Below are 21,573 nucleotides of genomic sequence, written 5' to 3'. Positions count from 1 at the left end.
ATGTGCTTTCCACATGTTCATTGATTCTGTTTCACTTCTTATTGCTTTGCTTTCTTGTAAAAACAAAATCCTTTAATCTTTGTACTTGTCAGGTGGCTAATGTGAAGAAGGAGTCAACTTTACACTGGTACAAAGACGATGAGGAGATTGTTCCAGATACTCCCCCCAATGTCATGTCTGGATCCTGTGCTCTTCCCCTCCCACTGGTAACATCTGCACAATCCACACTGAAAAATATAATGTAATATAAAATAACCTTGTTTTTATTCAGTTCTCCAGAAAAGATCATGGTGTTTACAAGGCAGTACTCAGTGACGACAGAGGAAAGGACACATCTGTGTTTGACATTTCAGGCAAAGGTAAATTTTTAGTGTTGTGATGGGTCAGCTATTATCTCTTGGTATTGTCATATTAGGTTTCTGTACCATATTCATTGTGTCGTTTTTCCCACTTTGATTTCCAGTGTTTGATGACATCATCAATGCCATCGCCCAGATCGCTGGTAGGTTGGATCAGCTAACTTACACAGCATCTCAAACTGTTAAAATATCTTTGCTGCATAGGCCAGTGTATGTATGTATATGTGTGTGTATATATATATATATATATATATATATATATATACTAGGGGTGCAACGATATTCGTATCGATATTGAACCGTTCGATACAGTGCTTTCGGTTCGGTATGCGTATGTATCGAACAATACAACATTTGTAATTTATTTTATCAACTTTCCTTCTGACGATGCTGTCTGTGTGGAGCGCTCAGTGAATCTGCGTTCGACTACTCCGCCTAGGCTGCACTGTCAAGCGCAGATCCACTGAGCGCTCCACACAGACAGCATAGTCAGAAGGAAGAGCGCAGGGCACCTCCCCCACCCTCATTCAGATCTGGCGTTTGGAATTATTTTGGTTTTCATGTGACGTATGACCCTGAAGGTAAGCGAGTCATGGACTAAAGTAAAACAGTATGTTGGATGTGCCATGCAATGCTCAATTACATGGGTGGGAACTAGTGTGTTAGCGCAGTTAGCTCGTTAATGTGTTGGCCGTCTAGCCCCATGCACGGGGCGATCGGCGGTAGCTCGTTAAAGGAGATTTGCCATGTTGTGGTGTTAAGGTCATTTCAACGAGATTAACCTGAAAGCACTAGTGGGAACACAACGAATATGACTGCACATTTACGCTGACATCATCCTAGTGCAAAGACAAAAACAACAAGCATGCTACTAACTTTAGCCGAGTCATTTAGACAGCTGTTAGCACATGATTCTCCTTATGCTGCTGAGAATATAACCCAGAAGAAGCGGATAGTATAGCTTTTATTTTGGAAAGAGCCATTTCTCTGTAATAAACTCTCTTTTCCAAAGATGCATGATTCCTCAATCAGATACAGGGCTTGCAATATCGCTAGCCTGATGTCCTGGGGCTAGCGATTTTTTCAGTCGGGCTACCAAAATCTATCTCTTCCCTGCCCGTCGGGCTATTGTAAGAAGGAAAAATATATGTCAATGCTTTTGCATTCTTTCAGAAATGTAGCTGGGTAATTATGTCATTGGCATCGGTGAGCCACTGTCAATATGTGACATATTGAAATCGTGTTTGAATTTGCGCTTGTTTTTTTGCTTTCACTTTGCAATCGTGCGAACTGTGTATAGAGAGCGACAGCACTGATCTGTGAGTGATGATAATTTGCGCACCAATTCCTCTGACATCGTCTTATTAATCGTTAGCTTACTATGCAAACATGACAAGTGAAATCTCCCGCAGCTTAAACATGTGAGAGGTTGATCGCGCAGAGAATCGCTGAGCTTATGTGAGTCCGTGTGTAAAAGCAGCAGGATTTATATTTGACTATGATGACCTGGATGACTGAGAACCTTCACAGACAGATATATATTTTAGTTCTGCTGAGCCAAATAAGACAGGTCAGGGTGAAGAAGTGACAGCCAAAGAAAAGCTTACCACAAAACGGAGAAGTTATGACAAATCAGACTATAAGGCAAAAAGAAAGTGCAGCTTTATGGTTTCATGGACAAAATAATTTCTGTGGCTGCAATATGACGAGCTAAATAACCAGGGCTGCACATAAGTGGTCCGCAGGTGCGCATTCGCTGTCAAAATAAAAAACACGCACAAGGGTTAGGGTTAAATTTAAAAACTGTACTTTTGAGTTAAAATATATATTTATAATTTTAATAAATGACAAATTAAAAAGGCATGAACATTTTTTTTGTATCGAAAAAATATCGAACCGTGACACCAAAGTATCGAACCGAACCGAACCGTGAATTTTGTGTATCGTTGCACCCCTAATATATACATATACTAGAAGTGCCTTTCTTAAGAAAAGTCCAGTGGAAAAGCTGCACCAAAGTCAGCTGCAACAGTACTGCTGCAGTTTGATGCTGACAGAGCTGGAAACTGGTTCAGAAGGATAAAGTACGTGTACATGTTAACCTGGAAACAATTCTGAGAACCCCAGCTTTTCTCTAAATACACAAATTTACATTAAGTCTGCTTTGGCTAAGAGACGAGGCTGTGATGACATTCTGAAGTCATTTCCCTATTGTTGGTGCCTGTGCGTTTCATGGTGGTTGTCTTTAGGTGCATCTGCTTCTGAGCTGGTGTTGCAGTGTACTCCAGAGGGCATCAGACTGCAGTGCTACATGAACTACTATACAGAGGAGATGAAAACCATCTGGAAGCACAAGTACAGTCGTGAATTTAAATATTTTAGATTATTCAAATATCTCTTTTTAGTTTATCATTTTAAGGTTTAGCTATTTTACTTTTTGAGATATTTTGTTTTACTGTTTATATGGAACAAAAGTTCATTATTCACAGACACTTATAGGCAGTCTGTGAGCTTACCCAGGCTGCTGCATGTGAGACAGCATTGAATCATAACATCTTTTGAAACAAATTTTCTATGAAACACTTCAAACACAGATGTTTTGAGTAGTTCTGTGGGTGGCTCAGTTAGCAAAAGGAGATGTCATGCAAATGTGTCACTTGTGGGGTTTGTTTGTGTCCAACTTTGATCAGGAGTGTTTAATATTGTAGAGAAGCACTGCTAGTTTTTAAAGGGGTGTAAAAGCACACAGACATTATGCCTTAGAGTCACTATATCTCACATTTGAAAGCAGCCTACGAAATGTCTGTGTTTGTTTTTTCACTCTGTATGAATTAATAACGAAGTTTTGAGATCCATGATGTAAACCCGCAGGGAGAGTAAGATTGCCTCCTCTGAGAAGATGAGGATTGGCGGTACAGCTGAGATGGCCTGGATGCAGATCTGCGATCCGTCCGATAAGGAGAAGGGTCATTACTCCATGGAGATCTCAGATGGCGTCAAGACCCACACCCGGACTTTTGACCTCTCTGGACAAGGTAAAAACCTCCATCTGTGCCACCATTTGTTTTCATTACAGTTTTTCTCTTTTGCTGTGATTGTCTTATTTATTTGTCTATTTATTTTGGAGTTTCTAAGATGTGAAACCTTTTGTCTTTGAAAAATTGACTCCATTGTAATCATTTGTTTTGTAGCATATACAGATGCCTATGAGGAGTACCTAAGACTTAAGTAAGTGTTTTGATGTTACAAGTTTGTAGACATGCGGTTTTAATCATGTCAAATTTTAATCAAATCGAATTTCCTCTTCGTCTTTTAGGGCGGCTGCATTCGCTGAGAAGAGTGAGTATTTCACAACTTGTATTGAGACAGTTTGAGAGAGATTCCTCATGTATCTTTCAATAAAGGTACATTGGTTAATTATTTTTTAAGCTGTTTATACTATGCGCACATCTTACAAGGACAAAAAATTGATAATCACAAGTGCCCTCGACAGCTCTTTAAGCATTCTGAAAATTTTCACAGGAATTTGTGGGCAAGGTATTTTATTTTAAAGGCAAAGTAGAAATGAATGTCTTACTCATTCTTCCTCTTCCTCCCCCTGAACATCTCAGACTTGATCTACTAGTGCACAATAACAACACTACACAATAAATGTAAAAAGACAGATTGCTGTAGTTTTAAGATCTTTGATTTCTAAGTCTGGGAGTGAAAAGTGACTTTTTCTTTTTCTGTTCAGACCGTGGTAGAGTGGTTGGTGGTCTACCTGATGTGGTCACCATTATGGAGGAGAAGGTAAACATTTTCCAAACTCGGCAATCAACGTCTCTTTTCACAGAGGGAGAAAAGACACGTTGTGGAAGATGATGCTTGAGTAATGATTAAATGCAGAGTGGTGGATAAACACAGAGAGTGAAAAGAGGGATGGGCAAGTTCAGGCCTCGAGGGCCGGTGTCCTGCAGGTTTTAGATCTCACACCTGAATCACATGATTAGTTCTTTACCTGGAGAACTTCAGGACATGTTGAGGAGCTAATTTAGCCATTTGAATCAGCTGTGTTGGTTCAAGGACACATCTAAAACCTGCAGGGACACCAGCCCAGGAAGCCTGGAGTTGCCCACCCCTGTGTTACACCATAGTCTGAGATGTACTGCTGCGTACAGTATTGATAACAGTATTGACAAAACACTTCTTTGGATGGCTTTTGTTCAGATGTCATGCCTCAATTCATATTTAGTCTGCAGTTTAAGGTTCATTCTAAAAATGTTTAAAAAGAAATGCCAACTTCAACTTCAAATTGTGGGTCAGAGTTAATAATAAATAAATACTATAATGTCTGACCTCATTATGTCAAGTGATTACAACAATTTTCATTAGTTTAATAAACACATGAATAAATAAATCTTTGTGTAAGAATGTAACAAACCTAAAATATGAATCGTATTCTGTGAATATATTTTGATTTGAGTTGACTGTTGGTCCTTTCTAGTCCCTGAGCCTCACCTGCACCGTGTGGGGCGAGCCTACTCCTGAGGTCACCTGGTTCAAGAACGAGCAGGAAGTCGCTTCCACTGAGCACACCAGGGTCATGTTTGACGGTGGCAAGTTTGCCAGCCTCGTCATTAACAAAGTCACCCCCGAAGACTCCGGAAAGTACAGCATCAATGTACGGAACAAGTATGGTGGTGAGTTTGTGGAAATCACTGTCAGCGTCTACAGGCACGGAGAGAAGATCCCTGAGCCCAAACTGGGGCAGGCCAAAGCAGCCGCCACCACGCCTGTGCTGCCAAAGTCCCCAGCTCCCCCTTCCAAGACCCCAACCCCCACCCCTTCTAAAACCCAGACCCCAGCGCCATCCATGAAGAGCCCAACTCCAGCCTCCACCCCAATCTCCAAGTCTCCAACCCCTACCCCGAAGTCTCCTACTCCACCACGCAGTGTTAAGTCTCCAACCCCACCCAGATTCATGAAGTCTCCAACTCCACCCAGGAAGTAGAATGTGGGGGTTAATGTTCGCTGTTATCAACACTGATTTATAAGCATTAGTGTGAAACAATGAGCTCTTACTTTAAAGTTTATTTAGATTTAGATAACGTCAAAGTCCCACTTCAAAAACTGCTGCTTACTCTGGACTACACCTCACAGTCATGTATGGGCCATCATATGTCTTTAAAGTGGTTCCTTTTAACACAAGAAAAACACTGAGAAACATAAAATGTCCGTGTATATTCATTACAAAGTTTTAAAGGCTGCACCTTCCACTATGCAATGTCAGTGAAATGCCTGCAACAAATTGTGGATGTCAAAGGATATTTATGCTCTATTACAACTTGGGTATTAGTGACACAAAAAAGTAAGTCAGTGAACTGTCTTACAAAGAGATAAGCAGAGTTTTAGAGGACAAAATTAAAGAAATTAGTAAATATTTTAGGTTTAAGCTCCAGTTTCAGTGCTTTAATCTTAATCTTCTCTGTTACTGTGTTTCCCTACATTTAGCACTTATGTCAAAGAGTGTGATATTATACAAAACAAAGCAAATAATATCAAAACCTACAAAAATAAGATCCAAGTTGTAATACACCAGTATCAAAGTGGATGAGCTGGGAGTCAGCAGGTACAGATGTGGGGTAATGTTAGTACCTGGGTGAAAATGTGCAAATACCAGGTTACTGTGTTTGTGCTCCAGCCATTCTTCTCCCAGGGTTAGTTTGTCTGTGAACAAAAACATTCACAGCCCTTGTCTCTGTACCTGAGAGGCTCTTCTGTCTGTGACACATTATGTCTTCCTCCCCAGTGCTTTGTGATGGCAATAAACTTTACTTCTCAACCTACTTTTGTTGTCTTTGTCAGTAGTCACTGCTACACCTCACCCTAGAAGAGGTAACTCAAATCCTTCGGCTACAGTTAATGAAGCCAAAAGTAAAAATGTGCACTTGTAGCCAGACTCCAAGGGACTGCATGACAACTTGCGAGACAAGCCAACCTGCCTCTGAAAGCCAGGTGAGCTGAGGTGGGTGGGGTTTGTTACTGTAGCTGTCAGCCGAGCAAACAGAGCAGGTACAACAGGCTATTCGTTTGTACAGAGTTCGCGAATCCACACCTTTAGCACTTACCGGCTTATGCTGGAGAGTGTACCGACACCAGGACCGACAGAAGGTTTTAACTTTTTAAGCTGGTTTAAAGTTTCTCGCCTCTGATTAATCAGGAAGACCAGGATTCTTTTTGGCCAGTTATGAAGTAAGTCTCTTTGTATATGTTGCTGAAAGTGTGTTGAATTCCTGACAATTTACAGTAGTTACTGAAGAAGTAAGCACATGCCTCATATTGTTTATGTGTTTGTGCTGAACCACATGTACCTTTTTGGTTTCCTAAGAGCTTAGAGGAGAAACATTTCTCGTATGACACCATGGTAATAAAATTATCTGCATGTCTAAGTTTCTTTAAGACAACAACTAAATGCACTGAAAATAAAATGGTCTTACATTTTTCTGTGATTGGCTGGAAAAGTTTGTTCCAAAGCTCTGTAGTGTTATGTAAAAATTGTATGTTGACAGTTGTCTCATGTTTGTCCTGTTCATGTTTAATGATTAGTTAAAGATTACATATTACAACTCAGCAATGCAGATAAAAATGTTAAAGTCATACACATAATATTTTTTTTTCCTAATTATCTCTTTTTTGACATTCAGCTCTAAAATGCAAGTTTAACTCAGTGAACCCTGTAACAGCATAGTGTGTGTCACATTTAAGGTAAAGAAGAAGTCTGCTGCACACAGAGACTCAGAGGGGTTCTCGCATCCATGGAGTCCAATCTGTCATGCCTGTCTTCACTTGAAGAGGACTGTTCAGATTACATTCAGCCGCACTATAAAGAATCCTATCGTCTAGCCATTTATGCCCTACTATGTGGCGGCAAAGAAGCCTATGAAGAGTTCCTTCGAGCTGAGCAGATCAACCACTTCCTTTCAGAGGAAGAGACTGTGTTCATTTTGGAAAATGCAGAGTTACCGGTTGTGGAAGATGATTCAGAGGGAAGACGCAGCACAGACGAGGTCAGACCCTCCACCTATTTCCCAATTGAGTCGGAAGAGGAGGTGCCAGACTTGGATTTGGGCTGGCCAGGGGTTGCGCTGGAGGGTGTAGAGACCAGCATTAGCCTGCTGTTTCACCCACCCAGACAGAACACACCAACAATTAAAGAGGTGGTTCGGAAGCAGATTCAGGCTGCGCAGAAGGTGAGGCCTCAGCACTGCGATATAAACAAAAGAAATGCTCCTGGGCCAGTGCCAGAAAATAACGCCTCATCTATCAGGTGGAGGAATCAACAAGGACAATAGTTTATCAATAGTACAAATTCCTAGTGAAAGGTGTAGTTTTGCGTAGGCATATAAACACCTCTGCATAGTTCTCTGCATACACAGGAGACTGCAGGGAAGGGCTAAACATACATTAACCCACACAATCAGCTGACTACACCAGTTCAAATGTTTGAAGCAGTTAACTACTATGGCAACTGAACTTTTGTTATCATGAAAATGTACACGATGGAAGTCACTCATTACTGTGCAGCTTTTTGCTTTGTGACGTGTGAGGCAGGCGAGTGGCCAGTCTGAATTCATGTAGGCTGCACTAACTTTGGCAGGTTTCAGAGAAAAAGTATTTAGCAATTCAACATTCACAGAAACATTGTTGCAGCAATGTTCTTTAAAGCTGTAGCTATCATGAAGCGGTAACAGTGATGTCAACCTGGTAGAAATTTGTATTTATGCTTAAAATGCATTTCATGACTAGAAATATTAGTAATATTATATTAGAGCAGCAAGTCACTGCAGTTTTCCATTTCCTATTTTTTCCCCAGGAACCTGCTTCATGAAGCAAATTCATCTTGTACTTCCTGTGCAGTTATCTCCTGTAGAAAGAGTAGAAAATGAGTGCTGTTGCACTGCTTTCGCAATTTGTTGCTGTATGTTTAATCTAGTCTTCACATCGCTGTCTTTTAATGAGATGATCTTGTAGGATCCCGTGGAGGTCACAAACAGACACGCTGTTTTTTGCTTTTTTACCTCACACTTCCTGGAATTTTCCTTTTTATTTAAACCTATAATATTAAACTTAAGGATTACCTTTAAGTCATTTAAAAAGTGCTTATTATAATTTAGAAATAAGTAAATATAGTAATGAGTAAAGAGAAGAGCTTTTTTCTGTGCACATGTATGCAGTGTAGGAAAAACTGCTCCAATAAAGACTGCAAACATCTGAAGATTTTACTGAATCACAGGATCTACAAAAAAAAAATGATGAGATACAACAGTAAGGATACTGTTGCTTTCAAATTAGTTAAAAGATCAGTCAAATGAGATGGAAAAAGTATCACTGTGAAACATTAACATTAATTCTTGTAGTCAACATTGTAGCAAAATACCACAGTAGGATCAGATAGCTATGGCTGGATTGGTTGGCCTTAAACTGATTACAGAAAAACTAATTAAACCAACTGCAAACCAACAATTGAACAGACCACTCTTTAAAAAATAGTTTTCCTGTGATCAATTACATGTTTAAATACTTGTTTAAATTCATATGAAAGCACTGATATATAAAATGCTGACACAAAAAATAAATCATTCTACTTGCCGTAACTGTGAAAGTGACCTTTTTTGTTCTACCACATAATAACTGGCAGAACAAATTTAGATGCTACACATTAAAGGTGAAACCTAACTAATTTCAAAATAAAAGTACCTATACATAAATATATATCATGAAATGACGTAGGCAACAGTTATGTTGAAACAGGTAAAACTTTGTCTGATATTTGATTAAAAAAAAATCTGTCTTTCCTCTTTAGCAAACCACTTGTCTAATTTACAGAATTCATAACAACAAAAAATATCACAAGCAAAGGTGCTCAGTAAATCACAATCTAAAAAGTGAGTCTGCTCACGAAGCTTTACTCATTCACGGTCACCTGACAAAGAAAGTACACTTGCTTTTAATTCTAATTCTTTGGGCTTGTTGTCTTCTTACTGTTAAACATTTGGTCATGTCAGTGAGATACAAACTATGTAGTTTCCCCTTTTGCCACAAAATCATCACCTTTCCTGCTTGACAGCTGGTATGAGGTGTCTGGTTTTCACCAAATGTGTGGTCCTGTGTATTATGTCCAAACATCTTCACTTTGGTCTTGTCTGTCCAGCGGACATTGTTCCCGAAGTCTTTTGGTTTGTTCAGATGCAACCTTGCAAACTTAAACTATGCTGCCATGTGCTTATTGGAGAGAAGAGGTTTCCTCCTGGATCCTCTCAAACATTTTGTGTTTACTTAGTCTTTTTCTAACTGTACTATTATGAAGTTTGAAGTTTCTCTGAGCATTAAACAGTCTTACTTAAATTAAATTTGCTAGGATGTGCACTACAACACTGGCGACTTTTTTCCACTTGAATACTGTTTCTGACTGTATAGTGATGAAATTCCAGTTGTTTAGAAATGCTTCATAACCCACCCAGATTGATGGGGAGCAACAGTTGTTTTTGTAAGATCATTGCTGATGTCTTTCCTCCCCGGGATTGTGTTCTCACCCCCTCAATGCGCCAAAACAGCAAACTGTTAAAACATCTGCTGTTATAGAGGTACTCACATTTGCTGATGACCTTATAGTAACAGAACCTGTTAATTATCCTCCACATTTCTATGGAAGCAAAAAGGATGTAAAACAAATTAGTCCGCATTCTTATACTTTAGATACTGCTTCTGCATTGTAGCTTAATTTTTGTTAAATAAATAATGAAACTGTGCAAAATGTCACAGATTAACCAACACGAGGTTGCATTTGCCTAATTCTAAGACCTGCTAAGGACCAGATGATTTTTTTTTTATTATGGCCCAGTACATAAACTCTAAAAATAAAAGATTTTTTTTTTCACATAACTGCATATATACAGTTGGCAGTTACTTCTCTTTGCATGCATCAGAAGTAATGACATTATTTGTTCAATTCAATTCAATTCAATTTTATTTATATAGCGCCAAATCACAACAAAAGTCGCCTCAAGGCGACTTTTGTGTTGCATAAAAGATTATTTCAAGTTAAGAAGGTGTTTTGCACAATGATACAGTTAATTTTGTGTGGAAAGTCATCTCTACTATACAAGTCCTGATGTTGACTACTCATAAATTTTTTGACTTAATTTGTATTTTCTCAAAATTGAAAACATTTCCACGTCTAATGTGCTTCCAGCTTATTGCCATTGTAATGGATGTCTTCACTGATGGCGACATTTTCAAAGAACTCATCAATGCGACACAGAGGGGAGTGGTGGTCTACATCCTTCTGGATGATTCCCATGTCAAGAGCTTCCTCAAAATGGCACACGACATGGAGATTAATATTCAAGAGCTCAAGGTGAGAAACACGGCACCTTGAAATACAAGGTTTAAAGGGCGACAGTATCAGATGAGTATGTTTTATCACCATGCTGAGATATTATTGTACTTGTTGAGGCCATGAACTGCAAAAAATAAAAATCATCAGGAAAAAAAAAAAGTATTATCTTCCACTAGACCTATGTGATTATCTGGATTTCACAGTGGAGACACAACAGGCCTATTCTTATGTTTTCCACTTTTCCTGATATAAAAAGGGGCTTCTGGTAAACATGCTCTTCTGCACTTCTTGCCAAATGTAATTTTCCTGTTCCCGTGCATAGTATACACGTTAGCATTTTAAACAATGTTTATCTTGCAAAATATTTGAAAACTGTCAACTCCATTGTGTGGTGGCTTTAGTAGCACAGTGGCTGATAGTGAACAACAGCCACATACCAAACTAAGACAGGTAGAGTCATCTTAGAGCTGGGCATTTATTTAACCCTTGGCGCTCTAAGTCATAGTCAGTTCGGCAGTGAGTGTGTGTATGTGTGTGTGTGTGGGGGGATGGGTGTGTGTGTGTGTGTGAGGGGTGGTGGGTACACAGATATGTAGACATGTATGGAGACATTTGCTACTCAAAGCCATAATTGGGCCCACACATGCCTGTTGACCTGTTAAACATCATCTGACATAGTCTAACATTTGCATTCCCCCAGAGCTTCCCATGAGGCTTCACAACCTTTCTTCTGTTGGCAAAAGAGCATTTAAAATATTACGTTTGACATTTTCTCCGCACCCTGATGGAAATACAGTCATTTACCAACATTTCCCTGCTGTGTCTCTACCTGCCATTTTCACACAACTGCAGCAACCGCAGGACAGATCTGTCAGTGTGGCTGGATTTTCCTGTTAAACAGCATTAGATGATGTTTCCACAGTCTAAACAAAGAGTCATCAGCTCTGAACGCAGTGACGGCTTCACGACCTCTTTGCAGCGTGCCTAGCCATTAGCAACATCAAAAAAACAGCCTGAGGAAAACTCACACAGGTTTGATCATGTAGAGTTTGACAAAGGGTGTGCGTGCTTTCATGTGTTTGTGTAAAGGTAGTAGTAATGGAAACTGGAGGGGGGGGGGGGGGGGTGTTTCAATTAAGTTAAGATTTAGGCTGTTTGCACCTGATGACTGAAACAACCCTGAACTCATGTTTCATGCTCTCGGTTTGAGTTTTTGAGTTTCATTTTTGAGTGTTGAAGGCCCTGATGTGTTGAGCAGTGAGACCTGGGAATCATTTAGTTTTTAAAAGATGTGGCACATAGTTCTTTCACACGGTAAAGAAGTTACATTCAGATAAATCAAAATGAACGAATATTAGATTTACTTGCAACATTTAATGTGGTGCCTTTGTGCACTTTTCATTTAAGTAAAGAGTTCAAATTATGTACTTCTTACTGAAATGATAATCAAAGCACTCCTTTTTTGGAAACAGGCTTGCATCATATTCCTGTTAACAAACTAGCTAATGTAAGTTGCCAAACTTGTTAGCCCAAAACAAAACTAACACAATCAATAACACAAAAGCTGAATTACTTCTATGTAATTCTTTTAGAAGGAAGTATGTCCAGCACATGCATGAATTATTTTTAAACTGGCAAAATCACATTCCTGTTTCTTGTGTAATGTCTTTGAAAAACAATGCATGTTCAAAGATTGTACTATCAACTATAAAACAGTGTTAACCTGAAAATCTCCTTGCAGTTAAGCTCGTAAGACTTGATGTTAGAATCCCTGATAATCAGCACTGGTGTCCTATGGTCAGGAGGGAGGGGTACAACCTTTATCTGCTTTGAATGCACAGATTTGAATGTTCTGCTGGAAACAGATGAGAACAGTTGAAGAAATATTGACAGACATCAGTCATGACTTACAGAGACTGTGCCCCGTTAACAAACCCTGGATTACAAATGACATAAAAGCAATCATCAACCAGAAAAAGGTAGCTTTTAGAGGTGGTGACAAAGAATGGCTCAAACAGATGCAACATGAGCTGAAGAAGTGACTGAACACAGCAGAAATGTAGTAGATAAAGAAGATAAAAAGGAAGCTAGAATACAGCAACATCTGTGAGGTGTGAAAAGGAATGAATACTAAAAAGAAACAAAAACAAAAAGAAAAGACAGCCACTTATGGGTGATGTGGAAAGAGCTGATGCACTCAAGCAGTTCTTTAGTCCTTCAACTTTATGGTCACACTCACTCCCACTGCTTCTCCTTCACTGTAACTCCGTCTGCTCCTGCACAAGCTCCCCCTTCTCCTTTCATTTCTAATACAGCAGCTACTTCCCCTCTCACACCTGTGCCTTCATGCTCGTCTGTCACAGACAGGGGTGAGATTGGAGTTAGGAAGACTATGATAGCCCAGATGGTGTGTGTCCAAGGCTGCTCAAGAATTGTGTCAACCTCTCCACAGGATTTTTAATCTGAGTCTACTGCCAGGACTGTGGAAAACATCCTTTATTTTTCCGGTACCAAAAATAAAACGTCTTGCTGAACTAAATGACTTTAGACCAGTGGCCCTTATAATGCACATCATGAAAACCTTGGAACAGCTGATTCTACACCAAGACAAACTTGCTTAAAACTGCAGACAGGAATCCGAACACAGGGATCTCGTAAAAACCTTCAGCCACTGGTGTCACAAAACCTACCTCATGCTGAACATCTCTGAACACTGGGGAGGCAGCAACAGAAGGATCAGTAAATTTATTCTTATTCTTATTGTTGTCAGGGTCATCAGGTAGCCACCCTTGTTCACTGGTCACTGATAGACCCACGCATGTACTTGGATGCTCATGCTTTTGAGAAACCTGGTTGCACCAGCTACATCATTTTGTTTTGGCAACTATGTCTGCATAATTGAGCCTTTTGAATTGTATATGCTGCCTCCCATAGTACCATTATCTCCACAGTGTACAGGCACTTCTGCACGGTGGACCACCAGATGATGTCTGGCCTGAGAATACTTGGAGTAATCTTTGGTGGGAAAGTGACTTTCTGCAACTTGTAGCCACAGGCAGTATCCACAGTAGCTTTCATTCTTGCAGATAAGATTTAGGGAGGAATTACTTTTCCAGATTTGGGTAGCTTTTTGTGCACTAATAAGTGAAATCATGATTTAAAAGCTGTGTTTTGTATTTCCTTTTGTCTTTGCAAAACTAAATAAATAAATAAGAAATCAGGAAAAAGGAAATGTTTTGTCACTGTATCGTTTGACCTGATTAAGCCTCCTTGGCTAGTTTTGCAGCCAGTGAGGATGTCACTGGAGGTCAGCAGAGTTCCATTTGTTCTTCTTTTTACTGTATCATGATGTTTACACATTCACCAAAAAAGGAAAAGATCACTGGTTTTATCAAAGATGAAGACATAAATCCCTTTGGTATTGCATTACGATGAGCATCTGGTATAAAAACTCTGAAATTAAACACATGGAGCTTCCCACTGTTTTGATCTGTTGTGAATAAGCCAGAAGTAGGTTCTTCTATCATTGCATGATAATGCATTTTACAAATAGAGATTGCTTAATGCATTCTCAAATAAGCATTACATATATTACTTGTAGGTGAAATGAAATTGATTTATTTTTGGCCTTAATTCTCATTTTTATTTTTCCATCAGAATCTTTGTGTTCGGACGGTTCAGGGGCCAGAGTATCAGTGTCGCTCGGGGTTTAAGTTTCATGGAGGTTTGGAACAGAAGTTTATACTTGTGGACTGCAGGACAGTTATGTATGGAACATACAGGTGAGTCAGTGCTGTTCAAAAGTATTCTGTGATTAAATTGAAATAGAGGCCTGGCCTAGCTCTACTTGGCAGCTTTGCTAACTTTAAGTAAACCTTAAAGCAATTTCATGTAAACTCACTGTGCTACTCTGGTATTTTTAAAAATAAAAATTGGTGAATTAGGAAGAAAAAAATATGATTAGCTGCCTTCCTTCACCACTTAGACTGGCTTTCTTCTGGCGGGTCAAATAGCCATATTAGGAAGATTCTGTCTCACTTTTATCATATCGAGCAAGTATGTGTTTAGAGCAGTCTGCAGCCTGAGCTCGTGGCTCACGGAGATTAGTTACATTATTTGAAACTTTCACTACTGAAACAGTAAAAATAAGAGAGAGAAAAAAGTTTTAAAAAAAGACAAACCCCAGAGCAAGTTCTAAGACAAACTTAACAAATCTTCCAAGTCAGCAAAACTAGTTTATCTGTTTGAGAACACACAGAGCTGAGGTAAGAAGAACACTTAATAAATGCAGTGGCCTGTGGGCAGTTGCAGGCACCAGAAACACATAAACTTTCTGCTGAATTTGCCAAGTTCAAACATCATATGATTTAAACTTTAGTCCTATGCTCTGCTACTATAGCTTTTGTTGTGTTGGATGTGTTTCCTGGTTGGCCCTTATTTCCACTGTTATGTTTCAGTTGTGGATTAAGCACATTAAAATTTAGATAATGAAGATATGCATGACTTTATTATTAATACTGTTTAAAAATTTGTGCATCATTATGATTTGTACTGGTTCTTCAATTTCTTTTTCAGCTACACATGGACTTTTGAGAAAATCAACCTCAGTATGGTCCTGGTTGTCACAGGCCAACTGGTTTCCACTTATGATGAAGAGTTCAGAAGACTCTATGCTTGCTCCACAACTTCTTCAGTCTTGCTTAACGGGAGGCCACCTGTTCTGTACCTTAAAGATACTTTGGCTCTGGAGAGCCCAAACTCCAGCCAGCTTTCTCTTAATATGATTCACAGGAGATCCAGGGTGATGCACGTGGTGAGAAGTGTTCAGGACAACAGGTTCAACAATTCTGGCACAATGACCAGAGGCTTGAGTGTCCAGGATAGGCTCCATCAGTATGACTATACTAAAATGGGGAACCTAGTGAAAGGACACAGTTATGGAGGCGAGCTGCAAAAGGTAAACTCCATGACTCGGCTAAGGATGGGAACTAAAGACATTGGAGTCCCTGGGAGAAGTGGATCTAAACCGAGGGGAGGTGGGGAGGTGCTTCTACCAAACCGGATGTCGCACCATCACCTCCGGCACCAGACACGTTACGGTGCGGACCAGAACCTAATACCATTCAACTCAGAAACATCACTCCACCGCTGGAAGATTGATTCTTATCTTAATGAGAATGAGATGCATCCAGGTGCGTCATGTGATGCGATCTCACCTGTGACATCTCCATATAGCAGTCACACAGGCTTAAATGATTATCAGTCACAGCTCATTCACAGCAGGTCGAGAGATATTAAGTCCAGAATGGAAGAAACAAAAAAAAGGTTCAGTTTGCAGGACTATAACAATTTCAGGCAAAGCCACGAGTCTTTGAGGTCCATGTATCTGAATGCAGAAACATCCAAACTGATGTCTTCATTAAGAGGCCTGGATGTAAGGCAGAGTATCACAGAATCTGAGCTAGCGGCACAAGAAAGCTGCAGCCAGGAAAACAGGGAGCTCAAGAAGCGATGTAACAAAAGAGAGCCAGTGCTCACTGATGGACATCGTTCTGCCTCTCACCATGATGTGGTTTCAGATGGAAAAACAATGCAGACATATGATTGGCGTGAGCCTCTATCCAAGACAAGATCAGCTGCTGATTTAGACCAGAAAATGAGTGATGCACCACTCAAGCCTTCTCATTTACAGTCCAGCAGTGTTAGCATTCAGCATCCGAGAGCAATGGAGTCTTTGACCGAGGTCCCTGAAGAAAAAGACAGTTCCCACACTCACTTAGACCCAGCACTTAAAGTCAGACGTGAGATTTGCAAAGATGAGGAGGTTGTTCCTAAGAACTCTGTAAAATCTCCAGAAAAAGAAATTCAGGATCAAGCCACAGGAAAGCATTATAGGGTGGCCAAAAGCACAGGCTCAGGTGATTCAAGGCAAGGAAAGAAATCCATTTCTAATGAAGTTGAAACTTCTCTGGAAGTCTTCAATCCATCTACAGGACCTCAGCGGGGAGTGGAAGATAAGGGCAGTCACACAGAAAAAGGGGAAGCACAGCCAGAAGATGCAGCGCTACAGAGAAAACATTCTATGAAAATGAAAGTGCCTACATCAGATGAAAAGAAAACTTCCAAAAATGAAAATAAGTCTCTCCAAAGAAGGACCTCAGGAGTAAGCCAGCCACTGAAGGCTGCCCATTCCCTGGCACCTGATGCAGTGCACACAACAAAAAGCCAGTCACTGAGCATGCCCAGTTTGCAGAGCTCCCTTACTAGTCCATCAGAGACAGAAAAGACTAAATCTCCACTGTCAAGATTTTCTCCTCAGCGTTTGAGCAAAAAGAAGATGGCCCTTGCAGCAGAGCAAGACTCAAAGGGCACTGTGGGTGACGAAAGAGAGACTTTATATCAGAGACCAAAAGACAAAGCCTACAGTCGGTATGAGTTTTTGCTTAGCAACGAAAATCTACGTCTGGATAAGTCAAAGAAGAAGGCAAATTCATATTCGTCAGACAAAGAGAGAATCTCTTCTTTGCAAAGGCGCGAGTCTGCCCGTTCAGTGAATCAGACACAGAGCAGCACTGATAACAAACTGGAGCGATTCATGCAGCGAGTTGGAAATCTAATAAACAAGAACAAGTAGCGAAGGCACAGAAGAAGGCCAAAATGGTCAGAAATGAAGGCAAAGTTTAAGCATATTACATGTTTTGTTTATGCAGCTGTTTTCCATGCCTAGACAAACGGTTTCTTTACACCGCAGCAGTATGCTCCACATTTTTTTTTTAATCGCCACTGATGCCAGTAACAAGGCTTGATAAATCGGTATTTGCAGTTAAAGTCTGAGATGGATCTTACTGGGGAGGAGGAGTTAAGGCAACCAGGGAGAATCTGACAGTAGCACTTCAGGACATTCAGCAATGTTTGATTCAGTAAGCTAAATTATAATGATACGGTATGTCTTATGCAAAATATGTTTATTCTTTTAGTTTACCTAAAGGATCAGACTGATGAGAGCATCTTTTATGCTATGACAACACCAACACCTCTGTTGTTGTTCAGTATTGTTGTGAAATATCTACGTTTAAAAAAACCCACACCAGTAAGGCCCACTGTTATAACCTGTACCTGAGGTTTTCTAAACAAACATACACTGGTTTACTCTAATACAGTAATGCATACATTCATCTGCCACTGAATATATTTCTTCTTGTTTCAGAAACAGTACTGAAACAAAGGGTGGATGTAGCTCAGGAGGCAGAGCAGGTCATCCACTAGCTGAAAGGGTGGTGGTTTGAGCCGTGTGTCAAAGTATCCTTAGGCAAAATACTCACCCCTAAGTTGCTCTACGATGGATTCACGGGAGGATGAATGTGTGTGAATTACAGTAGAAAAAAGTGCTTGTGTGAATGAGACGTGTTGTATAAAAGCACTTTGAGATCTTCAGTAGTGTAAAAAAGTGCTATATAAGAACCAGTTCATTCTCTGAAAATGTTCAGAGCTGCTGGAAATTACTGAAAAGTGTTCAATTAATAAACATATTTGGTTTTTTTGCTTCTTATATAGGCAGCACGGTGGTTAGCACTGTTGCAGCACAGCAAGAAGGTCCTGAGTTCAATTCCAACATCAGACCGGGGTCTTTCCGTGTGGAGTTTGTATGTTCTCCCCGTGTTTGCGTGGGTTCCCTCCGGGTAGTCTAGTTTCCTCCCACCGTCTAAAGACATGCAACTTGTGGGGATAGGTTAACTGGATAATCCAAATTGCCACTAGGTGTGACTGTGAGTGCGAATGGTTGTCTGTCTCTGTGTGTTGGCCCTGCGACAGACTGGCGACCTGTCCAGGATGTACCCCGCCTCTCGCCCTATGACAGCTGGGATAGGCTCCAGCGCCCCCCGCGACCCTGAAAAAGGATAAGCGGAAGTGAATGGATGGATACTTCTTATATAGACAAAAGTCTTGAATCTATGTGTTTTCAGTCCCATTGTTACAGGTGTATAAAATCAAACACACTGTCATACAGTCTGCCTTCACAAACAACATGTCTGTGAACTGTATCCCCTCCTAGATATTCTGCGATGAACTGTAAGTGTTATTATGGCAAAGTGGAAGTCATTGTCAGCCATACCCACAGCGCTAATGTTCTGCTGACTCTCTACTCTACAGTTGATTAACATCAGTACTAAAACTGCATGCTAGGAGCTCTATGGTGTGGGTTTCTATTGATAACCAGCTCCTGTAGGTGTAATGTGTAGATAGCTCACTAGCTACTTTTGTCCATATGGTGTATGAAGACTGAAATTGTGGAGCAAAGCGTTGGTGGATTTGATGGTTTTTTTGTGCAATGTGTCACAAAAAAACACCAAAAATATGTCATATGCCTTATCATTTAATGTATCATATAATGTATCATTCATGAAGCATATTGATATATAATTTTTTTTTAAATATGGACGATGCTGTACATTTTCTCAGTGTATTTTGATGAATTTAGCAACTATGTTCCAAATATGAAAGCATTCACACTGGACTTCTATCAGATATTTTATCATAAAGTGTCTGTGAACACTAAACTGCTTTCTAAGTCTCTGTGGAAGATATCTGCTGCATAGTCATCAGTGTTACTCTTCTTCACATCAGTTCTACAAAGCTTTTTAGGTTAAGCAGAGACACAGTTACATGCCTACTTTATAAGCTCCCTCTACAGATCACCATCTTGGTGTTGTTCTTTATAACGTGTTAGGTTTTTGCTTCCTGCTTTATTTTGTGAGCTGCTTGTTCCTTATGCTTTGCTTTTACTTTTGCTTCCTTGCCTCATCTTCTGCTGTCTCTGTGCGTCCTTTGTCAGTGTGCCTATTCGCTTCAACCCCAGTGATAGTAGCTCTAGTGTATTTGTTTAGGTTTCAGCAGTTTATAGTTTTCAGTGTTTCCCTTCTGGATTTATGATTTACCTTTTGTATTATTGCAAAAAACAATAAACAGTTCACTTCAAATTCACCGCTGTCTACCTGAGAGTCTACATTTTGGTCCTGTGCACAACATTCAGCCTGCATATCTTACATGCCATGAAATAAGACCATAACTGTAGCTATGGGTAGCTATGTTTGATGATAATGATGATGTCATAACTTTGCAAGACAATGATGAGTGGTGGCTTTTATTAAGTCAAAGATTTAGCTGAGCAGCTGATTCACACTGAGGCCACAGAAAAAATAAGAATATCAAATTGCAGCCAAGCTAGGGACCCCAAGACGGTAACATGCTTATTACACACCAGAAAACTAAATTGTTGCAATTTTCTCAACTGCTTGGGCTGCACTCCTAAATAATAGCTGAATTTGTCAAAGTAATCTGAAATTCTTCATTACTTTTTGGTTCTTCTGCACAAAATAAAGCATTTCTAATTCTTGTTTTGCAAATGTTTTAGCACAGATGGGCAAAGGACTCTGCTTGCTGCACATGTCTTTGTCATTAAAACACATTATCAGTTAAATAGTTTAATTCTCTAAAATATACTTTAATTTCATGTGTAATATTTATTACATGTCAAAGAAAATCTTTAGAAATTCAAAATCTCTCTAATCTTTCTATGCACAATAAACTTTGAATATGTATGTTGTAAAGCATATTTTTAAAGCCTGAGCACTGGTGGATCAAAAATAAATCTATAACACAACATTAACACGGAGGAACTGCTCATACAAACATTTTGTAGCCTGTGAAATATGCAGGGCAGAGAGGATGTGTGGCAGTAAATAAAGGGAAGACAACAGAATGCATGAAGGTGCATAAAAGTGCAAAGGATGGATGTAGCATGCACGGTAGCTTTTCTTATGTTACCTTGTAAGAGGACATCAGGTGGGAGGTCAGAGAAAATCTGTGACCAAATAGACAATGACTCAGCCCTTCTGTGCTATTGCTAGCACTGTAGCATTATATTGCAGATAATAGGACTGTTTTGATTTGATACTTCGGGTATGGATAATGTGCATGCACATTGAAGTAATTTGTTAGTTTTCTGGTTACTGTGCTTGACTGTGTGACCACTGAAGGAAACGTGCATTTTTCCTTTCAATTCATGCAAATTAAATCCCACTTTTGCTTTACAGATTAGAATGTAAAACTTTCTGCCCTTGAAATCAGAATTTGATAATTAGTTACTTTCAGCAAAAATGTCTGACACAACTTCACCTACTTCCAAGGTGCATGGAGAGGATGATAGAATTCACAATGCAGGAACTCCAGCAACACTTAAGGGAAGATGAACAACTTTAATAATTGACCAACGCGCTTCGGCTTGTGGCCTTCATCAGGGTCATAGTAAAACATTGTAGAAAATTGCATAAATACAAGACAGGAAACAGAAAAAAAATTCAAATTAACCAATCACGCATGTGTTATTTTGAGACAGGTGGGGATTATGTCTCCTCCCCCCCATCCTCATCATTAATGATCTAGTCCAGTATTTACTTGGGCGTGACTTAACCAATTAACCAATACCTACCTGTTATATGTCAGATGATCTATAATTAGTTACTTTGACAGACAGTAGTAGTCAGTTGTCTTCACCACCACTTCGCTGTCATTAAAGCATTTCTACACCTACTGTCAGCCAGACAAAATAGTTTGGTTTTACACAATGTTAAGACAACTTTTGACTTTGTTGACTTTCATTTACACAATGTTTCTGACACACACACTGGGGTGAGCAACCTTTGCATTTAACCGATGGTCTACTGCTACATGTATGAGCAGTTTAAAGAACTGCAACTTCAGTGCTAAGAGCTTCAAAAATAATGTGCCAAAGTAAGTGAGGCATAAATATAAATGGATGCACAATGGAGAGAA

The 21,573-nt window shown here is 39.7% G+C and overlaps 2 protein-coding genes across 6 annotated transcripts in view; both read left to right on the top strand.

Moving 5' to 3' along the window:
* Positions 1–6,187, top strand: part of myom2a (myomesin 2a) — a 29,224-nt gene extending 23,037 nt beyond the window's left edge. For all 5 annotated transcript variants that reach the window (XM_085458148.1, XM_085458147.1, XM_085458150.1 and 2 more), the window contains 9 exons: positions 93–206; positions 272–359; positions 464–502; positions 2,609–2,714; positions 3,231–3,394; positions 3,551–3,587; positions 3,676–3,698; positions 4,096–4,151; positions 4,846–6,187. In XM_085458148.1, coding sequence (XP_085314274.1) covers positions 93–206; positions 272–359; positions 464–502; positions 2,609–2,714; positions 3,231–3,394; positions 3,551–3,587; positions 3,676–3,698; positions 4,096–4,151; positions 4,846–5,352 — 1,134 coding nt within the window. In that variant the 3' untranslated portion in view covers positions 5,353–6,187. The remainder of the gene's footprint in view (positions 1–92; positions 207–271; positions 360–463; positions 503–2,608; positions 2,715–3,230; positions 3,395–3,550; positions 3,588–3,675; positions 3,699–4,095; positions 4,152–4,845) is intronic.
* Positions 6,188–6,256: 69 nt separating this feature from the next.
* On the top strand, positions 6,257–19,722 carry LOC146706864 (uncharacterized). Its single transcript, XM_085458152.1, has 5 exons — positions 6,257–6,593; positions 7,107–7,591; positions 10,594–10,758; positions 14,398–14,522; positions 15,316–19,722. The coding sequence occupies exons 2-5, from the start codon at positions 7,157–7,159 to the stop codon at positions 17,372–17,374; spliced, it is 2,784 nt and encodes a 927-aa protein (XP_085314278.1). The 5' UTR covers positions 6,257–6,593; positions 7,107–7,156; the 3' UTR covers positions 17,375–19,722.
* Positions 19,723–21,573: the final 1,851 nt, after the last annotated feature.

This window comes from Copadichromis virginalis, linkage group LG6 (genome assembly GCF_057382275.1).
Source record: "Copadichromis virginalis isolate Kocher_CV1m ecotype Utaka linkage group LG6, C_Virginalis_male_GT1.1, whole genome shotgun sequence".
Classification (NCBI taxonomy): Eukaryota; Metazoa; Chordata; class Actinopteri; order Cichliformes; family Cichlidae; genus Copadichromis; species Copadichromis virginalis.
This window is presented reverse-complemented; position numbering and strand designations above follow the sequence as displayed.